The sequence below is a fragment of the Schistocerca serialis genome, chromosome 8 (genome assembly GCF_023864345.2).
Source record: "Schistocerca serialis cubense isolate TAMUIC-IGC-003099 chromosome 8, iqSchSeri2.2, whole genome shotgun sequence".
NCBI lineage: Eukaryota > Metazoa > Arthropoda > Insecta > Orthoptera > Acrididae > Schistocerca > Schistocerca serialis.
Window position 1 is genome coordinate 558817899 of NC_064645.1, and position 23753 is coordinate 558841651.

At 41.6% G+C, this 23753-nt stretch overlaps 1 protein-coding gene across 1 annotated transcript in view; it reads right to left on the reverse strand.

Moving 5' to 3' along the window:
* The window catches only part of LOC126416782 (lysosomal-trafficking regulator), a 603504-nt gene that overhangs the window by 557087 nt on the left and 22664 nt on the right, over positions 1-23753 (reverse strand). The window contains exons 5-6 of the mRNA XM_050084644.1: positions 16031-16196; positions 8378-8506 (exon numbers count right to left, since the gene is read on the reverse strand). Coding sequence (XP_049940601.1) covers positions 8378-8506; positions 16031-16196 — 295 coding nt within the window. The remainder of the gene's footprint in view (positions 1-8377; positions 8507-16030; positions 16197-23753) is intronic.

The following is a 23753-nucleotide window of genomic DNA, read 5'->3' on the forward strand; positions in this document are numbered from 1 at the left end:
CTAGATGGTCGCTACCAATGGATGGTGAGGGTAGCACTGGTCGACAGCTTGTAGGCTACTCAAGGAGTCAGTACACCAAAGAAACGACTCCCCGGGCCACGAATGGATGTGCTCAAGAGCACGAGATATAGCCAGCAGCTCTGCAGTGAAATGGGTGCAGCCACTGAGCAAGGAATGCTGTTCAATATGGCCTCTGCGAATGCAGGCGAAACCAACGTGGCCATCAGTCATTGAGCTGTCAGTGTAAACCATTTCAGAGCCCTGGAACACATCAAAAATCAAGATGAAGTGACAGCAGATATCCGCGGGAGTAACTGAGTCCTTAGGGTCATGCGAAAGGTCTACATCCACTGTGTCTGAGGGCCCAGTGAGATCTAGGTTCTCCGCGGACACCAAAATCTCCACTTCATCCTCAGACGCAGAGCTGGTAGGTAGCGGTTGTATGGGTGCCACTGCAATGTATGGGTTCTCAGGGATCTTCTTCTCTTTGGGTTTCTCTTGCTGCTCCTTAGATATTTCCAGCTGGGAGGGCTTCACTGATTCAGTCTCAGGGACTGAGGAGGACCATGAAGCCCTACGACCAGCTACCTGTGTGTGCTTCAGCCACTGGTGGGTGTCTGCTTTGCCACTTGTAGGAATCTGGGAAGGAAGTGACCCAAGGGACCCCTTCCTAGTGAGAGGACCTGAAGAAGACTTATGCTTCTCCGGCTGGGAAATTGGGACTGATGTCCCCAATGGTTTGGGGGGAGGGTTGCTCCCGAAGTAGGTGGTGCAGGAGCAACAGGGATAGAAGTGTCCCCATGTTCAAGGGGGCAGATGGAGTTTTGATGGCTCAGAGACAACTGTACATGGTGGAACTAAAGGTGCTAGAACAGTTGTGGTAGCAGCAGCGTAAGTAGATGTCATACGCACAATATGTAGCCTCTCATATTTTCTCTTAGCCTCAGTGTAGATCAGTTGGTCCTGGGTCTTGTATTCTATTATTTTACTTTCTTGCTGTACAATCCTACAGTCCGGCGAACAAGGGGAACGGTGCTCTCTGGAATTGACACACATGGTAGATGGGGCACATGGAGTATTGGGATTTGACGGATGTCCACAATCTCAACTGGTAAAGCTGGAAGTACAGCGGGAAGACATATGTCCGAACTTTCAGCACTTAAAGCACCACATAGGGGGAGGAATATAGGGTTTCACATCACAGCTGTAAACCATCATCTTGACTTTTTCGGGTAATGTGTCACCCTCAAAAGCCAAGATGAAGGCACTGGTGGCAACCTAATTATCCCTCAGAGCCCGATGGACACGCCGGATGAAATGAACACCTCGTCACTCTAAGTTTCCATGTAGCTTGTCATCAGACTGTAAACGAAGGTCCCTGTGGAACGTAATACCCTGGAACATATTTAAGCTCTTATGGGGTGAGATGGAAACAGAAACATCCCCCAGCTTGTCACAGGCGAGTAATGCCTGTGACTGGGCAAAGGATGCTGTTTTTATCAAGACTGACCCAGATTGCACTTTGGACAATCCTTCCACCTCCCCAAACTTGTCCGCTAAATGCTCTACAAAAAACTGAGGCTTCATTGACGTGAAAGATTCCCCATCAACTCTTGTACATACGAGGTATGTGAACGTGCTTTGCTGCCATCATTAGCCTGGCGTTCCTCCCATGGTGTGGCCAGGGAGGGGAATTATTTGGGGTCATATTTCTTTGCACTGAAGTTAGACCTCAACCACTTAGCGACTGCTGGTGGTGGACCACCAGCAAGAGATGACGTACTATGCTTCATGGCATGTCATCTGCCCTGATGCCACCCACTCTCACCAGGGGCCCTCCTCATGGACAACACCCAGCCGCAGCAAAGGCCACCTGGCAGGATGGCCATTTCCAGGACACCCAATGCCCCAGGGTGATTAGCATCTACTCCTTGGCATACACGGGGAGTTAATGACGCAAGCATCAGCAGAGCGATCCCTGTGTAGTCAGGGGGCTACAACCAACAGGGTACATGGTGGCCCCACCACAACAGACTGGCTAGCATGCTGGATATGAGGTGCAATGAAGTCCATGGTCATCGTCGGCACAGAAAACGACACTGCACAGTGGATGGAGGAAAACGCACCCAGGAGCGTGTCCTCCCCCAACAGATGCAGGATGAGCAGAACTGCAAACCCACAACAATAAAGTGGGCCAAAGATCTTCGTGCACAATAGACACGATGCACCATGTAAGGCGCCCTTCCCCAATTGGCTCGCTCTTCGGGAAAATTTGGAAAAACGAAGGTCAAATCCTACAGGAGACCATCACATGAAGGCCGGAACGTGTGAGACTCCTTTTAGTTGCCTCATACGACAGGCAGGAATACTTCGGGCCTATTTTAACTTACAAATGAATTAAATCTACATGCATTTTGTGTTAATAGCCTTATTCTCACCATAAAGGAAATTCTGTTTCTCCTGCCACCATACTTCACTGATTCTCACGATATCTAATTTCAACCTGTTCATTTCTTTTTAAGTTCCCCACCCTAATTACACAACTGAGAAGTATAACATTCCACACACTGACCCATAAAATGCCACATTTGTTTGCTTTTATTTTAGCGTTTTTCTGATACCATAGTCCTGAGTAATTCCAGAACAGAGAGCTAACGAAGACTTTCCCCCCCACAAAACATTTTATCCAGGAGGATTGCATCTTCATTAACCCCCACAGTGGAGTTGCATGTTCTCAGACAATATAATGACTTGTAACATTACGAGTGGCTAAGCCATTAAGAGTTGTGTTAGCATCAAATATTTGGTTGGGCATTTTGTGAGTGAACTCTGATGGCATGACTGCTAACCGAGTTGAGACGGACCCATTGACTTAGGATGTAAAGTAAGAATTGCAATATTCACTGAAAAAAAAAAAAATGCCTAACAGACAGGCTATAAGCAAATTAAAGGCAGCTTACGATTTGTGGCAGTGAGACAAGTACACTGCAAATGAAATCATGCTTGTGAACATTTTATTTACAAAGATAATAACATTTGTAATTATTAAGGTTTAAAAAATTTATAAAAACTATAGCAGACACACAAAGTACACATATGGCACATCGTTTAAAAGCTCTTGATGCCCATAATTAAGATAAGTCACTTTCACTATTAAACAAAGTAGGAAATAATTCTAAAAAATTTATTGAATAATTAAAGTAAGATTTCTCCACATAAACACACTTCATTAAAACTAGCATTATAATTCCAAATTATGATCCCTTTGACTGCTATGTTTATTTACTTATGATTTGACATTACATTGTTTTTAAAGTTGATGTTTTGACTAGAATCAAATTGCAGCAATAGCAATGTAAGTAAATATGGTGTTTCAACTAGTTAGACTGAAGCACCGAATGTGGAGAATAAATCTCTTCATGTTAGTTACTATTACAAAATTTGGACTTAAATATTTTTTCATGAGGTCACAAATTGACAGAATATTCATCATGTGTCGTAGAATGTATAAATGTAAAGTGCAACTTTCTCAAATCAGATGTCATGTGACCAAGGCTTTAAATAGGCATAAAAAGCAAAGTTAATGGTCTTTCATCGAATCGTCATCAGTTTGGTTAAGTCTTGTGTCTGGCTGAAGGGTCACAATATTGCTGGGGATTCAACTGGGTCAGTGGGGCACAGGATATTTAGTGATTGGGTGTTGAATGCTTACAAATATCCTGGGACTTTGAAATCAGATGGGACTCAGAAATTTCAAGTCAATTTTCAGTGAAAGATTCTTTATTGTGTCTAAACCGTTTGTAAGTCACTGCAAAGTTTGGCAATTTTGCTGCATTATAATTTAACTGTATAATGTAATTTTAAGATTCCACTACTGGTTCTTTGTGGATTAATGCGCAACATTACGCATTTACAAGTAATGTGCTTATCCGATTGAAGAGAACATGAACAAAGCCCAATAGCTCGACAATCAAATAGCACTGTATTGAAATCAGTGAGGAGACTGAAAATAATCAAGGAAGCACGAGAGTGGTATGAAAAGTTCTTGGAATCACCACAAGAGGTCAGTGCAAGTACCACGAGTTGTCCACATTATATTCATTCAACCGTTGCTTGTAAACACGTGCCACATCAGCGTTCTTGGAAGACGGCTTTGACAGTGATGTGGTTCTGTTGTTGCTCCCGCATAGTGATTTGTGAAGGTGGGTGGGGGGGGGGGGGGGGGGAGATTGTGATTTCAGCAGTAATTAAGTACTTCACAAAGAAAGATATGAAAGCAAAGCACATTCATACTGATTTCCAGAATACACAGGGGAACTTTGCTACTTCATATTCAACTTTTGCCAAGTGGACAAATGAATTTAAATTTGGTTAGGAGAGCTTAGATGACTATCCGCACAGCGCTCAGCCAAGATGTGTCACTACTCCAGAAATCATTGCCAAAGTGTACAAAATGGTCATGGAGGATCGCCGATTGAAAGTGCATAAAATTTCTCACACTTGGCAGATGTCATAAGAAAGGTTAGATCACATTTTAACTGAAGAATCAGAAAAAATTATCTGCAAGATGGGCGCCATCATTCTTGATGCTGAATCAAAAATGTACGAGAATGGCATATCAGAACAATGTTTGGCCTGTTTTACGAGAAACGAATACGATTTTTTGCACCGGTTTGTGACCACAGATGAAACTTTGGTGCACAACTATATCCTAGAGACCAAACAACAGTCAAAGCAATGGAAACATGTTGATTATCTGCCACCAAAGAAAGCAAAGACAATGCCTTCAGTGAGAAAGGTCGTGGTATCAGTGTTCTGGGATGCGAAGGGGATTCTGTTTGTAGATTATCTCCCTACTGGGAAAACAATTACTGGAGAAATTGCAACAAAAGATATGGAGAAAAAAAAAAAAAAAAAAAAAGACCAGGTTTAGCTAGGAAGAAAGCCATCTTCTATCAAGACACTGCCCACTCCCACACAAGTGCTGTCGCCATGGCAAAATTGCACAAACTAAGGTGAATTGTTGCCACCCCTCCCCCCCCCCCCCTCCTCCCCTTATTCACCTGATATGGCTCCATCAGACTTCAATCTTTTCCCAAAAACTGAAAAATTTTCTTGGTGGATGAAGATTCACTTCAAACGAAGAATTGATAGCCAGAGTTGACAACTAGTTTGCAGGCCTGGAGGAAACTCATTTCGAGATGGGATCAAGGCACTGGAACACTGTTGGACCAAATGTATTAATCTACAAGGAGACTACATTGAAAAAATAAACGTTTCAGTGATGTAAGTACTTTTTTTCTATTCTGTTCTGAGAACTTTTCAAATCACCCTTGTATAAGAGATGCACTCTGATCCATCACCAGGCTGTCTGGAGGCAGCGAAATATTGATGGATCCAAAGCAGCAGCTGATATGGTATTGAAGGTTAAATACATAGAGAAGCTAGATACATTTCGATAGCTCTAAACTGTACGTGTGTCCACCTCAGACTACAATAAAGGCAAACAGTGATACGTACTCATAGTAGACATACTGAAATATTAGTACTAGTGTTAGTAACAGTAACAAAATTTTCAGTAGTAATAGTATCTGTTGGAAACATAAACAAATAAGTAAAAATCTAGGTGGTCATAGTAGTAATAGTTACTTTGTTTGTTACAGCAGCAGTATTATACGGTGTTTTAACAGCAGTAAGTACAATCACAACCGTAAATTAGTCAAAATAATACAAAATAACAAAAACGTATGGCTCTCTTTCTGTCACAGTAACTGAAGACCCACCTCTGGGTGGTTAGGAAAATGATAGGTAGCCACCTAAACGTTATGGTGATGGCTCTCTTTCTGTCACAGTAACTGAAGACCCAACTCTGGGTGGATAGGAAAATGATAGGCAGCCACCTAAACGTTACAGTGATAGTACTAGGGAGAAAAAAAAAAAGACAAGGGAAAAAAGTATTATAGACAATGTAAATTTAATTCATGTTCAGAACAGCTAGAAACGGTAGAAAATAACTGGATTGGCAAGAAAATTCACACACCTGCAATTTTATATGTAACAGCCCATTGCTGTAATCAAGATTGGGCTATGATAAACACATGAATAAATAAATAAAATAACTCCCACCTGTGTAGTTCAGAAAAGGCGGTGGTGGGGAGGGAGGGATCCAGAAGCCCCAGCTTGTGAAGCAGCCATTGAAATCGAGCATGTTGTACCAAGTGTGATCTCTCTTGTTCTAGGCCATAATTTAGCAATGGTCATTCATTCTAGTGGACAGCTGGTTGGTCGTCATACTGACACAAAAACCCATTTAGTGACTGCAGCAGAGTTGGCTGCTTTCACAGATGGTCCTGCCTCTGATGGGTTAGGATAATCCTGTGAAAGGACTGGAGTAGGAAGTGTTGGATGGGTAGATAGGGCAAGTCACAAAGGGTTAGGAATGGGAGTGACATACGGCTGGACCTGGATGAAGGGTATGTTGGGTGGGTGATGGAATACCACTTTAGGAGGGACGAGAAAGATCTTGAGTCGAATCTCTCATTTCTGGGCATGATGATAGATAAGCAAAGCCACGGTGAACATTATGCTTCAGCTGTTCCAGTTCAGGGTGATACAGTGTGACAAGAGGGCCACTCCTGGGGGTGGTGGGAGGATTAGGGGTCTATGAGCATACGGCACGAAAAATCTGATGGTGGGCTAGGTTTGGGGAGGGGAGAGATAGGGAGGGGGGGGGGGGGGGGGAGTGCTTGTCTGTGAATGCCCTCTTGAGAACTTTAGCACACTGTGCAAGGGAATCCTTGTCACGGCAGATATTCATCCATGTGTGGCCAAGCTGTAAGCAAGTAACGTTTTGGTATGGAAGCGATGACAGATTTTGAAATGCAGGTACTGTTGATGGTTTGTGTCAATAGAGCCATCAAAGAGAGGGAAGTCAACATAAAACAAGGTGGTGATGTGTTTAGGAACACCACGTGTTGGGTCTGAGTCCAGATTAGGGAGACATCATCAATGAACCTGGACTTGATTGGAGTTGGGAGGTTTGGGAGAGAAAGATATCTTCTAGACGGCCCATGAACAGGATGGCACAGGGGGGTGCCTTGCCAATACCTATGGCTGTGCTGTGGATCTGTTTATATACCTTCCCCTAAAAGAAGTAGTTGTGTGTCACGGTATAGCTTGTAATGTGTTGAGGAATGAGGAAACGAGTATGGGGTCTGAAGGACATTGGGAGAGGTAGTGTTCGACAGCAACAAGGCCATGGGCATTACGAACAGCAAATCTACAGTGATGAGAACTCCTTGCCCAGCATGTTGGAGGTCCCAGGGGAGCCTTCACAGACAGGCACTACACTTCCAAACCTAGTCAATTTCAATGACTGCTTCACAATGCGGGCCATCAGGATCTTTCCTTCCACAACCATCTATTCTGAACTTTGCAGATGGGAGTTACCTTGCAACACATCCATCACTCCCTGGTTTCAGTCCCCATTAACTCACTGTCCTCACACCCTCCACCCAACTGTTTCACCTTCCTCTGTCTTGTAATCCCCCCCACTCAAACCACATCACTTTCATTGTGCACTGCTGTCCACCAACTCTGGCACACATGCATCACATGTCTATTGCTTGCACCTGCCATGTGTCCCTCCTGCATTCCTAGTGTGTGTGTGCATGTGTGTGTGTGTGTGTGTGTGTGTGTGTGTGTGTAACGACTTACTTCAAAAGCTAGCAAGCTTTTTTTCTCTTTTGTGTGTGCCTATTGACAACTCAATACTTCTGCTACTTGGTGACTGGTCTGCTTTACTCCTAAATTATTTAAACTGACCTCAAACAGTGGAAAATCCAAAACTGACCTAAGATACTCAAGGACCTATCATTACCTTCACCACAAACTTATAACTCATTTTATATTCGAATCATTAATAAAGACTTTGCTAAACACACAGTAGTCATAACAAATCGAAATGCATTAAATTAAAACAGTAAAAGAATTTATCAACATAGGCGAGAAGAATGGAAAAGTGAAAAAAAGGAGGGCACGCAATATCAGCGCTGGAATGTAATTTTTTCTGAATTTCCCCATGCACAGCTTACACACTAATTTCTTCAGCCTCCCATCGGAGGTTCGAGTCCTCCCTCAGGCGTGTGTGTGTGTGTGTGTGTGTGTGTGTGTGAGAGAGAGAGAGAGAGTGTGTGTGTGCGCGTGGTGTTCTTAGAGTAAGTTAGTTTAAGTAGTGTGTAAGTCTAGGGACCAATGGCCTCAGCAGTTTGATCCCTTAGGAATTCACACACACACACACACACACACACACACACACACACACACACACAATTTATTCAATTGATATCACTCTTCATCCACTAATTAAAATTTATACCTGAATGCGAGGTTCACGCCGTAAGGCATCTGGATCTGGAATTATTTGCTGGTTTCCTGAAAGCATTGTAGAATTGGAGGATGATGATGCTGCCACCAGGCCAGTCCCATCATCGTCACTGCGCACAACCTGCGATTAGAAGACTGTCACTGTGTGTTACGCCTCCCACACAAATTACACACACTCAATCAAAAAAGCAATAGATAACTGGCTTATGGAGAGTAAAATGGAAACAAATGAAAAAATCAGATAAGGGGTAAAAGGTTGAAACCACAGTCTCAAATTACTGTGAAGAGTAGTGGAATTAAACTGGATCTGGAAAAGCAAAAAAAAATCAAAGAAAAATATTTTCACCATGGAGGCTGTTCACATTTCATAATATTTATGTGCCCATTTATAGTTACTTTTAAGTTTTGTTAACGTATATAGGGAATGGGAAGGAGATGTCATGTGTTGCAATGTTATTGTGGTATTATCAAAAAGATTTTGTTGTGTTCACCCAGCAGTTTAAAATCTGAACATCATTAGCATCAAAACCTTCATCGAGCCTTAGAAGGGAACTGGTGTATCTCTGACACAACTGTCATATAAAAAAATGTTTTTCTTTTTACCTCTTTGAAGTACTCCAAACTTTATATGCATAGTTTTTTTATACCATGTATAGAAGTGTTGTACAAGAGAAATAGATTTGAAGTCAATATTATAGAAAAAGAAGCGAAAGCAGATGAATAAGAGATGGCAGGTATGACACAGAGAGAGCTGACAGAGCATTGAAAGACATAAGCCAAACCAAGGTCTCTAGAGCATATGACTTTCCCTCAGAATTATTGACTTTCTTGGACTAGTCAGTCATGACAAAACTATTCCACATTGTGTCCAATATACACAAAACAGGCGAAAACTTTCAGACTTCTAGAAGAATGTAAGAACCCCACTTACAAAGAAGGGAGATGCTGACAAGTGTGAATATTACTGAACCAGAAGTCTTCATTGCAAGATACTGAGATGAATTATTTACACAAGAATGTAAAAACTCTGACCTAAGAGAAGACCAGTTTGAGTTCCAGAGAACTGTTGGAACACAGTATTATGCATTTCTAGACTTAGAGAAAGCTTTTGATAATTCTGATTGAACTATATTCTTCGAAATCCTGAAGGTAGCAGGGATAAAATACAGGGAGCAAAAAGCTACCTATATCTTGAACACAAACATCAGTTACAAGAGTCAAATGGCATGAAAGAGAAGCAGTAGTTGAGAGGGCATTGAGACAGTGTTGCAGCCTATCCTTCATGTAATTCAATCTGTATACTGACCAAGCAGTAAAGGAAACAAACGTGAATTTTCAAAAGTGTATTAATCTTCTTTCACACACCTTTTTTTTGCATTGAGATTGGGTATGGTGAATCAAATTGCTTATTCTCATGATTATTTATTAATATCATTAACAAAACACATTATAAATGGAAAATATATTTAAAGCAAGACAAAGAAGACATAAGAGCATAACATCAATTGAAATATTAAACATTCAGTTTTCTTATTGGCACTGTTGGACTGGGGTAACATATGATAACAGTGTTGCTTTTTCACTTGCTTCTTTATTAAATTTCAGTAATGCAACTCATTATAAATTATAAATATATTTACAGAAAGGCAAAGACAACACTAGAGCACAACAACAATAATAACATTACTCAAACATTTGTCTCGTCGTCATTTTTGGACTGTGGAACATATGAGGAATTTTACCACTCTCAGAGCAAAAAGTTTCGGTGTGCATCACACAGAACAAATCTTGTGACATTTTGATACAATGTTTTGTCAGTCGTTTCTTTACTGTGCAGGTGATCTTCTTGATCTCAGTTCCTTTTTCTCCATTTCTGCTTGCACCTTCCACTTTATCTTCACATGTTGACCTATAATGTTGTAGCCTCAGTTGAAAACCTTTTGAATTCCTTAGATGTCCAAGCTTCTTCAAACCAAGTGAGGTAGAACTAATGAATACGGTAGTTTTTCAGGAATCCCTTTCTTCGGATACAATTCTAACTGTCACCACACTAAATTACTTGTGCAATGATTCTGCTCATATTGATCAATGCAAAAGATATAAGCATGGAACAACTGCACACATTTCTTGCAACACCATATGAAGTGGTCAACTTATCCGTAGTGTCAACTCCACATTTGGTGCTATTATAAAATGTTACAACGGATGGCTTCTGTTTATCTCCAGTGTCAGTATCTATTGAATAATCTTCATGCAAACTTGATCCCTGTACCACACACTTCCGCTTTTAGGAACACAGAAGCTGGGGAACAGCCTTTCTTGAAGCCAAAACGTGAACTGTGAACAGCCCTTCCTTCACTGGTTGCAAACTCCAGAGGAATCTCACACATGTCTTTCTTCATCCTCCCAACAAAATAAAGATATTTTTCTTCTTCTGTCAAGCCAATACTAGTAACCCAGTTGTCCGTGCCATATTTCAACATGAGTGATTAATAGGTTCACACAGATGCAGAACATCTAAGGTTTATTGCTCATGTGGTGTAATCCTTCTGGTTGCAATTCAGAATATATTTCCAAATTACACAGTTAAAATATTTGGTAATCCACATGAGCATACATCTTAATTCCACAGTTTGGTTTGCTCAATTCATATTGGAGAAAACTGCACTTCCACAGAATCCTTCCAGTTTTTCCATCTACCTACTATAACATTTTCTTTGAAGGTATAGGATTTCTAGCAGTTCTGTACAAACATCGAAAATATTTTTAGAATCACTGTTATTTTGCCTAATCATCTCCTTTGATTGCAAGTCCTGTGACTTGTCAAATGCAAGACACCACAAAATGAATTTGAAACATTTTATGTTCATTATAAGGCAAAATTTTTCAATTCTATCCCAATTAGTTCCCCACAGACCTCTAAGCTTTTTCTGTTACTTTTGTTAACATCAGCTACAAATAAGAGACCAATGAATGCTTTCAATTCAAAAACATTTACTGGTTTTACATCTCTCTCATGCTAAAATGAAGTTCCAACATTCTCACTATACTGATTTGTATACAAAACTACAATTGACAAAATGTCATCACTTATGAGGCAATTCCAACATTCCAACAGCACTCTTTCTGCCTTCGCTGCACCTATAAGCCGAAGTAATTTTCGAATAATATTGTGGACCCTGAAATGTACACTCTGCAATGGTGGAACTGATTCCATTTTGTCTCTCTGTCCCTTCCAATACGGTAATGGTTGTTTTCCTGAAGTACTTCCACATCATCTTCACTGTTGTCTTCCTCTGTTTCTGAATCTTCCTGCTGAACTTCAACTACGTTATCAAAATCTGTGTCCACTTCTTCTTCAAAATCCTGAATTTTATTATTATCCTCTTTCAACATCATCTTTTGGACTTCTCCAACATGATTTGGTTCAAGGAGGTTGCCTGAAATGATCAAGTAACCCCACATAAAATCATAAAATTCCTAGAAAATAACACAAACAGGCACAGTGTATCAAGCTGCTACTTGATATTTGGTTAGCCACAACATGTGATAACATAGCCCAAAAGGAAAATAACAGCATTTTAAATTCATAATTAGCTCTGAACTACTTACTAAGTTATGTTGATAATCAAAGAAATGAACTGCTGAAACAAAATGCAAATGGGTGCTGTCTATTCACCTTACAAATAACAGAGCAGTCACATAGGTACTGAAGCACACAACAACGAAAATCGGTTGGAGAAGGGAAGCTACTAGTGAGAAGACACCAGGGCTGCTAGCTGTTGACAAATAATTTACAGCAAAGTTCGAAATTTATCGATTTGAATACATCAGACAGAAAGTTAAAAGTCAGGGAGAAAAGATAAAAACCTTTAAGAACTGCCAATGACATCATAATTCTGTTAGAAACAGCAAAGATCTATTGAATAGAATGGATAGTGTCTTGAAAAGATGTTATAAGATAAACATCAACACAAGTAACACAAAGGTACTCAAATTAAATGAGGTGACACTGAGGAAATTAGATTAGGGAACAACATGCTAAATGTATCAGAGGAGGTTTATGTGTTAAGCAAAATAACTGACAACAGCTGAAACAGAGAGGTTATATAATGCAGACTGGCGATAAGAAGACAGACAGTTAAGAAAATGGTAAATTTGTTAACATCCAAAATAAATTTAACTGTCAGGAAGTCTTTCATGGAGGTATTTGACTGCACTGTAGTCTTTTACAGAAGTGAAACATGGACAATAAACAGGCTAGACAAGAAGAGAATACAGGCTTTTGAAAATGTGGTACTACAGGAGAATGCTGAAGATAAGATGAGTAGACTGGGTAATGAATAAGAATGTACTGAACCAAATCAGGGAGAAAAGAAATTTGTGGCGCAGCTTGAGTAACGGATGGGATCAGGTAAGTATCAAGAAACCGTCAGTTTATTACTGGAGGGAAGTGTGGGCAATAAAAAATGCACAGGGAGACCACGAGAAGAGCACAGTAAGCAGATTCAAGTAAATGTAGGTTGCAGAGGATACTTGGAGATGAAGAGGCTTGTACACCATAGAGTAACATGGAGAGCTGCATAAAACCAGTCCTCCGTCGGACGACGACAACGACAACCACAACCACCACCACCACCACCACCACCACCACAACAATGACAACAACAACAACAACAACGAGAACAACAAGCAAATGACACTAAGTTTCAGTAATGGTACAATGATGAATGTGTGTTTGTAGTGGAGCAAAAGCAGTAGCAGCTCTCCAGTGAAAGATGGGAAGTGAGCACAGGTTTTGTAATGAGACAAAAATCTGGAGGGAGGAAGAAAAGACATATAGTTGATAACATATGGAAGTTTGGGTCTGACTGTGAGTCATGCATAAGTAGCCAAACGGTAGGTCAACAACTCACGATAAGTGAGAAATCTGGGTTCGACTCCTGATCTGGCACAGATTTTCACTGTCATCATTCAATTCTACACCTGATGATTGTTCTTATTTGCGATTGCAAATTCATTTAATGGAAGAAAAGAGAGGCTTTAAGAAGGATGATTAAGAGATAGCTTTGCATTATTACAGGAATAGAAGGAGAAAAAAAAGAGGCAGCACTCAGATGGAGTATTCTGGTAAACTTCTTCAGGATAAACCGAAAAAGAATGATATTTTGTCCGATTAACAGAGCAGAACCATAGACTGAAGAATCAAAGTGTAATGGATATTTTTCTTTTTACGAATCACCAGAAGCGTTGCCACTGCAGGTAAGAACTGCCCACTGAGATTATCCAGTTTACATCCACAATGTAAGAAGAAGTTAAAACACTCCAATTTACAGGTGTTACACTGTTGAATATAATATGAAAGTCATAATTTCAGGTTATCAAAACACTGGTATCTAGAAGTGTCTACACTGACATCAGGTACCTCCAACAGTATTAACTGACATGAATTTTGAGTGGCTGTCAGGCATACCAGCGAAATAAGCTCACCGGGCAAAAAATTTACCACCCCAGTACACATGCACAGATGAATCATTCAGCCTTTACAGACAGAGCAGTGATCAAGACACGTGGTCAACCGCGCACACACTGCCTCTACGTAAGCATAAGGCTCCAGCAATCAGTGAGACATTTTTGTTTCAAACAGACATTGTACATAAAAATGGGTAAATGGCAAAAAGAAGCAATCGTGTTTGGCTATACTCAGGTCCATACGGTATGTGAAGTTGCTGGATTTGTCAGTGTTTCACAGCGGAATGTTAAATCTGTCTACAAGAAGTGGTGCAACACACATGGCCGCAAAACACGTAATCAGTGTCGTAGTTGGAAAAAGATCCTTACAGAGGGGCTGGAGATGCCTTTCACCACTTGTGAATCAAAATCACTTAGAGACCTCACTGAAATTGCTGTAGCCAGCGACTGAAGTTCTATCCCAATCTGTTAGCGAGATAACATTGCGACAGGAACTGCATGCAATGAACATTTGGTGTCTGCCACCTTGCAAGAGGCCACTGCTCACACAAGCACATAAAGACTACAACAGCAAAGTTCATCGGACTGGAAGAGTATATGAGTAGTTTCCTGAACATTTCCCCACACTATTACATATTAACTGGAATACAAAATCACCTAAATTGAATGTCACAGAAAATCTGTGGGTCATGTTGGAACAGTGGGTCAACATTAGCATCCCAGCAATTTGGTGGAATTGAATGGTCATATCATCGGTGAGTGGCTTAAACTGGATGGATGTACCTGCACAACTTGTGGACTCACTTCTTAAATTAATCTAGGTGGTTATCAAGTCCAGGGGTGGAATTACACACTATTAAATGTTGTTTATAACTATTTCTCTAGGGATGACTAACTTTTTTGTCTGGTGAGCTTATGCTGTACTCCCAAGACAAAGATAAAATTTAACTAAATTACTAATTACACTTTTAACATCAATTATAGGATTAATCAAGTCACTCTCCAATCCAATGTGCTTTTCAATCTAAATTTAAAAGAATTATTGGTAAGCTGAAAGTAGATGAAAATAGGTGTATACGGAAAGAACATGGGTTTCTCTAAGGGCAGTAAGGAGGACAGAGGAGAGAGCATGGCTTGAACAGAGAGAACCAGCACAATAAATAGATTTAGTAATTAGTCAGTCTCAAACCCAACACATTATATTCTCTATAACATTAGGCTCTCTACAGAATAAGTAAATTAACAGCTCTAGCGTGCCAACAGATGTCATCAAACATTGGGGCATAAATGTCTTACAGGACATTACACAAGTAACTCAAACTTGAGTATAAAATTACAGCTACTTCAAAACTTACGCATAGATACTAATCACTGCTTAACTACAATAATTTAGCATATTTGAGAGGTGACTCCTGCTAAAAATATGTGTGTTAAAAATGTTTCTCCGCAGTGCCGTAAGACTGTTAGCTGCGCGTGCCGTATGCCACAGTGAATATACTGAAATGAAACTCAGTGAAATACAAGTTATTAATTTATTGAATATTCATTTTTACTTACAAATTTTCACATTAAATGTTGAAAGTGTCCCCCTTGTTGTTGAATACACAATTCAATCATACGGCACATGCGAATAACAATCATAACGCACTGCAGAGACACTTTCTGAACACCCCATATATAGAGCTCTGCAAAAACAGGTGAAAAATTACAACTTATTCCGAAGTTAACCATTTGACAAAAGACACTAATTCTTAACAACAATAAAGAGTAGTACTGTCAGGGAATATTCAATAATGAATTGTGGGAAATGAAAGGAAGGGGGTAGGACAGAAGGATACAAGATGTAAGGCTGAGAAGAAACCCTTGAAAGTAAGGAACAGATCAAGTGAAAAAGATCACTGATACACTAAGCTAAAAGGATAGCCTTCAAACGCAGAAGACTATGAAAAACCATTAATCAAACTAATATCAATGTATTACTGTAAGTGCAGGAGGTGAAGGAGGCGATAGCTGTTACACCATCTTCATTGAAAATTTCAGGAATATTGATAAATTACAAAAATTTCAACCTGTAAGAAATAAACACAGAAGCAATGGTTGATAAAAGTGGTAAGGAAGGAAGGAACGAACAAATGAGGTACTCCCTGGCAGCAATACTGCCTTACACACTTACTGAAGTGAAGTACTCAAAGTCCATGGGATTGAGGCGTATGCGGATGACACTGACAGGCTCCGCCCTCTCACCACCTGACTCGCTGCTGCTACCACTAGCTGCCGCCGGAGCACTTGTGGCACTGCGGGTGACAGAATGGCCGTCTGAACCCAGTCCTCTGGACCTACTAGACAGAACACTAGTAATTCTCACTGCAGTGCGGAAGATGGAGTGCTGCTTTTTGTCATTGATGGGAAAAATGAAGAAAAACATTTTACAGAGAACAGTCATTGCTTCTCTGCAACAAATGGAAAAAATTAAAACATTTCAAATATTCTACGGAAACTACATTAACCTACAATTAGCTTAGGAAAAAGTGAAGATAACAATGACACTCAATCAAGATTTCGATCACAAATTTGTTTGATAATTAGTAAAAATTATTTATTTATTTTTCACAGCACAAACTCTGTATTACATCAGTGTTCACTTCATTATTCCCAGAAGGTATTTACCTGTCAAGAACACAAAGAGGCATTTAATGATAATCCAGTCCTGTTCTAACGGAACTATCGCTGTCTTGTCTGTACTACTACTACTACTACAGTTCACAGCATTAAACAAAAAACAAATGGGGAAACTTGGCACCAAAATTCTCTGCTTACAGGATGCAGCTGTGTCAATATCTGCAGATACAGAGAGGACAGAATAAAAAGAAGGCACCCTTTGGGAGGGGTAGTGGGTGGGGGCGTACCTATCAGGAATTTCAGGGATATTCATCAGCAAAGTTACAATCCTTCCTGGGGGGAAAAAATGCTGCATCACATGCAAGGTGTTTCAGAACAACTGTAATACGTGTTATATGGCAACTCCAAGGCTCAAAACAAGACAAGATATTCCTACTAATACACACTGCACAAATTATTCTTAACAATTTACATTATAAGACACACACAACAACAACACACGAGGTGCCAAAACAGCCTGCCATGAAAAGCAACACACACTCACAAATGCTGCAACATCAAGCAGTAAAGATGCTCGTTTGTACTAAAATCGCATCAAATGATTGCACAGACATTACAGATAAGCTGTTGTGAATCGTTTATATGGTTCACCAAAGTAGTAAATACCATACATTCTGTTTGCTGTGAAAGTCATTGTGACCGATGCAGGAAGACTAGGTACAGAGAAGCACCAAATCTTGACCTCTGATCCATCTTCTCAGGCAGGTGTCACCCAAAACCAGCATATGTCAGAAACTGTGGTACATGGGGGGTTCAGTCATGTACATACAGTGTCATGTACTGAATGCCTATGGCACATTTACTAGTAGCACAGGTAAACATTTCACAGTGAGTTCAATTGTGTCTGTCTACTTGGTCATCAGAATAGGGCGCATGACCTTCACAGGCGAGCACAGGTAATGCAATACATATCAAATTTCAGTGCGTAGTAACAATTAGTGACAATTGTACTATAGGGATTAGTAAGTACCCGTGTACAACATGTGAGTTCAGATGCCCTCTCGTCTCAGTATATCACAAATGATCAATCAATACAATAACAGAAATGTCAGCCATGTCAAGAAACTACTAAAAGAATTCTTCCCGTTGGTGAAAACTGTACTCACTCAGTCTTTGTACTCTTTACAAATGGAGCGAGTATGAAGCGTAATCATATTAAATACACTAAACATACTTCTGCCTTACAAACATTTCATGACACACTTGTCACACACTTGCACTTGAATCAAAGTGCAGACACTGTAATATGGTTATCTGTGATAGGTTTTTGTAAGCAGAGTATGTGTATTGCCCCATTTCAAAAATGTGACACCTATATAGTGCTACAGATATCCCATATGATGTTTGTAACACGTATTTTAAGTGTTCCCTAAACAGGTGTTCCCGCAAATTCCTACCTCCAGAGACATAAAGCTCAGTTTTAGGCCCATACAACATGCACTGCCTCATTTGTGACCATCCTTTCGCTTCACTTGTTATCCTGATGAAACCGGTGCCACTTCTTGAGAGTACGTCAGCTGCCGTACCAGGACACATCTGTTTCATTCTGCACAAGAAAATGTACAATGAAAGGAAGTTAAGGTCACATCTGTGCAATGCCTGTTCCTCATAACCTAAACAGTGTACCACATTCCTTTGTAGCAACAGTTTTCTATATATTCAGAAATAAGTTATTTTAATTGTTACCCATCCAAGACAGACAGACTGTAGCGTTCTATAGTTGGGTCAGAGGAACGGCAACTCACAGAGCACCCCCGCCCCCTCCCTCCCCCCCCGCCCCACCCACCCACCCACCCACCCACCCACCCACCCACACACACACACACACACACACACACACCTTGAATAGTGGTCCAAATTCTGGAAATCCAATTAGACAGCTCTTTGTGGCATAATGGGGATATGAGAGAGAGAGAGAGAGAGAGAGAGAGAGAGAGAGAGAGAGAGAGAGAGAGAGAGAGGAATTAGGCATGACGAGGACCAGTCTCACTAAAGAATTGCGTTGAATGCCCAGTGGAGGCATCAGAACAGTCGAGCCACTGGGCTTGCTCACCGTCAATCACCTACCCCGCTGCGGCAGGTTCAAAGGCTTTTTACAGAGACATTCTTACAGATTTGGTGAGAATGCTGAGGTCTCACTTGCACAGCTGAACTATGCATTGAAGTATTGGGACAATGGCTAGAACCAATGAACGAGGAACTGCGTAATCTTTTCTAAAGAATTAATTCCACAAAGTAAAATTCCTCAGGATAAATTATTGCTACTTTTGGCCCATTCTGCATCATCTGCAACAGATGGTTATTTGGCAAAATTATAACAGTTCCAAAAGCTTTTTGTCCATATCAGCAAGGGCATTGCTCATAAACACAAAATCTTCATATGTTACCCGCGATTGCTAAAGTAATTGCGTCCAGAAGAAAGTTTTAATTGAAAGAAATTAAGCTTTTCAGCTACTGAAGTGCACTGTGAAGCAATTGAAGAAACTACACAGCACAGTTGTGTACTACATTAAAGGGATTCACTGAATATGAATTTTAAAATATCAGAACCAAAATTTACTTTAAGATCAATATTACAGTTATAAATGGAAACCTCAATAATTGAAGTGCATCTTCTTCCTTGTACAGCATTTTTACTATGCCAATGTACATTCCAGAGTCACATATTCATCACCAGGGCCTCGGTTTTTATATGAGGACCTTCACTCGACACGAGACAACATCACAAAAAAGGTTGTTTACGTAAAACTGGCGCCGCGATGACAAGATTGTGGCTCTGAAATGTAGATTAGCATAGTACAAATGTTGCACAAGACAACAGATACAGTTGTACTATCGGTGTTACCCTTTACTTTTCTGTCTTGATTTTCTTGCTGTCTCAATTTTCTCAAGGATAGCCACTGCAGCTACTATGAAATTGCAGTTACTGCCATTATACTCCAACAATGAATTTTTGTAGCTTCAGAGCCATTGGAATCTTTTAATTCCATTCCCAACACAGCAGTGTTAATTGCCACACCTGAAATTCAACAGACAGGGCAGACAGAATTTCACTTCTAGTTAATAATGTTATTACTCAGTGTTCGGTGTCCACATCTGCATTGTTGGCGATGAAATTTGCTGCACTTCTACCTGCATAATGAATTGATCAGAATGTTACTCAGCCTCTACATTAACCGATATTGTCCCCCACAGTTAATGTGGGTGCAGAATAAGCAAAATGCAGTCTACACATTTCTCCTCCTCTTAACCCATCCTGACGCTGGCACATTGCTTACCGTTGTACTACATTTAACCTCCCACTGCCTCTGGCACATGTCACCCCACCTCTGCCTCTCCTCCCCCTCTGTCTCCATAACAGGTGGCTCCTTGTCATTCGGGAGTTGAGTGGCCTTCCCTGCCTTTTTAATCTCCCCAACCTGTCCCACCCTCCTGCCCAAGAAAGGAACTAATAGTACCGGAGGCAATGATAGTGTTGTGTACTTTCCTGTGTGCCTACAGGCAGTACAAAATATTTCACCTTCTGAAGGTGGACATGCCAGCATAATTTGGTGTGTTATTCAGTCTAATGGGAACTCTTCCAGTTGTAGGCACCTCAGATGCCTTGGCTACCCTCTGTCTCAAAGGGCACTGTCGCTAACTGAAAAACCCTCTCAAGGACGAACTCGGAAAGAAAGCATTTGCACGTAACTACATGTCACACCGAAAACCCTTCCGAGTCATCCAAATATTACAACTTTGCCATACATTCTGAGGTTCTTTCTTCCTAGTAATGGCTATTACGGCTGATGATACCCGAGTAGTGCCCAAGGAAGGAAACTAAAATTGATAGCCTTCCTTACTTAGAAAATTAAAGAGCTTTGCTTACTCTGACAATGAGATGGGACTTTTCAGTGATCTACACAATTTTGGCGTGAACTACAGTTCTGTCCTTTTCTGAAGAAAAACTGGAATCAAAGTACAGAAGGTGCAGTCAAGAACATTATCGACAACTGAGCTATGTTCCAAAGCCACTGTTCTGTGGTCGAGGAATGCTGCATTCTACCTTCTTAATGCAATAATTTAGGCAATATTTCCAGCCACAGTTTGGCCAATCCTCCTATGGTTAATTAGAAGACTTCCATTTATCTATACAGGATCACATCACGTACATGATATTCACCATGAAACAACTGGCAGTAAGTCTTTTACACCCACACCTCATTGTGACATAACTGCCTATTCTCAGATTGTTCAATGGTACTGTAATGTCACTGTGGGTGTAGGTTGAAAATTTAAAGAATTAATGTTACCTAGCGATGATATTAGATTCTAAACTACAACATTTAATCAAAATTAGTGTTGCCCTATACACTTAAAGCTGAGCTGTGCCCCCTATCATCTGGTTGTGGATGGAATCCAAGTGTGGGGCTGTGTCATGTGAAGAGGTAAGAGCTTGCAAAAATTCCCATTCCGTGAAGGGTTCATTACAGAATTCGGCTTAGTGGAGTTGAAACATAGGGGCATTTGTTCAACTAAGCGTTTCTGCCAGAGAAAAGTAGCAGCACAGGAAGATGATGATGATTCTGGCGCAAAGTGTGTCGTGAGGTGGTCTTCAGGGACCAATGGATCAGTGCACAGAGCACCCGGTAGGATCAGACTCTGGACAGTTGTTTGTCACTAGCAGCCCAGAAGGCTATGGAGCTTGTACTAAACTTGCAATGAAGAGCCATACACCCCAGGGAGGAAACATAGCACTCCCAGCATTCCCTTTTATTCTGCTTAATAGTTAGCAAGCCTTAGCACGTAGACACTTAAAATCAACAAGGTAGTCCTCTAAAAGGTGTAAAGATGTTGTTTAAATCATTGCAGCACCCGTCAGCTGTCCTGGATAGCAACTTTTATGTCCTCGGACCACCAAGGCACTGGTCGTTGACGGTGGAGACCTGTGGAGAGGGGGATAGCTGCGCTAGTGGCACGAAAAAGAGTGGTAGAGTTGTCTCGCACAACTGCGTCAATGCAATCCGAGAGAGAGGTGTCAAAGTGCAAAGCAGGCATACATAAAGACCAAGCGGCTCTACGAAATGTCAAACTTGGGCACCTGTCAGCCTGGCAGTGACAGGGGAATGACAGGATCAATGGAAATATGGAAATTGGTCACTGTCACAAAGATTATCACTGGGTCACCAATGTAGGGAAGCCAAGAGAGCATGGGAGGAGATTGTGAGATCAACAGCAGAAAAGGTGCTGTGAGCAGCACTGAAGTAAGTAAAGCAACCATCATTGAGGAGAAACAAATCACAGTCTGTAAGAAGTTGGTCAATTAGAAGACCCCTACCCATCAAAGTGCCACTCCTCCACAGGGAGTGTTGGGCACTGACGTCCCTGAGGAGGCAGTAAAGAGGGAGGAGTTGCTGTATTCAGGTATGGAGGTCAATACAATGAAGTAGCCTCCATTGCTGTGGTCATTCACACATGTACTGCTATTGCTTCCATGTTCGTACAGATGGGAATCCATTCACTGATGACATCGGTGAAAAATAAAGTACAGACCCTTCCACACACTATTCTGGGGACGGCACGGTTCAGACAGAAAGTCCATTAACCACGAAACGTTGGAGAGTGGTCATCACAGAAGTGCGTTTTTTGAAGAGCAAGAGAGAATATAGAATAGGAGGAAACAAATTGTAGTTCTGGTAGGTAACAGTAATATCCGTTGCAGTTCCACTGGATTATTGTGTGGCTACAGTCCAGGGTAGATATATAGAAGCCGAGTGGAAGTCATGTCACCGGGTCAGTGGTTGTCACCAACAAGTATGGGCTGAAGTCCCCCAGGAAGCCAGGGAAGCCTCATCCTTTGACTTGCACTGCTCCTTCTTCTCCCTAACAGGGAGGGAGGAGGTGTTATTAGTAAGGGAATAGGCAATGCTGTCAGGATCGGATAGAGAGTGAGCGGATTTGGGGCCTCAGAGTGTGAGTCCCTTGTCCGACCTGAGGTTGCAGGCTTCCTACCTCGAGAACGCTGGGGAGGGGTGTTCTGAGAGGGAGCCCCATAACTAGCAGGAGCCAGAGAAGAGGATGTCTTTATTCCAAGAATTCTTTTTTCCTTTTTATACACTGGAAATTCCAGTGGGTGGGGAGTATGGAGACCAGAGCACTTTACACAGTTAGGCAGCAGGGTGCAAGGCTCCCCACATGAAGAGGGCACCCACAATCACCGCAGATGGGAATGGCACCGCATTGCGAGGACATGCGGCCAAACTTGAGGCACTGGACACAACACTTGGAAAGTGGAATGTATGGTTTGACATTGCATCTATATAGAATTACCTTGACCTTCTCGGGCAGCATTTCCCCCTCAAATCCTAGATGAAAGTGTCAGTGTCCACACAATGGTCCTTAGGGCATCTCCGGACACGCCAGATGAAATGAACACCACATTATTCCAGACCAACCTTAAGTTCATCATCAAACTGGAGGAGCAGCTCCCTATGGAAAATTACACCATGTGTCATATTGAGTGACTTGTGAGGAGCGGTATTCACTGGAATGTCTCTTTAAACGGTTGCAGGCAAAGAGGGAGCTTGACTGACTGGCAGAAGTTGTCTTGACAAGGAGGGAGCCAGATCTCATCTTGCTTAACAACTCAACTTCACTGAATTTGTCCTCAATGTATTCTGCAAACAAAAGGGGTTTGGTGTGGTGGTGGCAAAAGTTTCCCCATCAGTCCTGATACAGATGACGTACTGCAAAGAGGGTTTCACCCCAAGCCAGTGGGCCTGGCCCTCCTGCCAAGGAGAGCAAGGGCAGGAAGGCAGAAACAGGAACTGACAAAGAACTATTTCTAGGAAGAGGTGCAGTCGCAGAAGAGCAGCCAGGGAGTTTAACACATTTCATATACCAAACATCAGCTCTGCTGCCACCCATTCTGTGCAGGGGCTCCTCCTGGGCACCACCCAGCCACAGCAATGGCCGCCCTGCAAGACGGTCATTGCCGGGAGTTCTGATGCCCCGAAAAGATGGGCAACCACTCCTAGGCTTGAAGGAGCCATTCACATTGCAGGTACCAGCACTGTAATCCCTGTGGTTTCAGGGCTCAGCCAGATGGGTACATAACAGGCCCACCACACAGACTGTCTACCAAGCTGGTGAGCTAGCAAGGAGGCAAAAGGGCTATGGTGGGGAGGGATGGGGGGGGGAGGAGATTGAGGAGGAGGAGGGGGAAAGGAACCTACAGC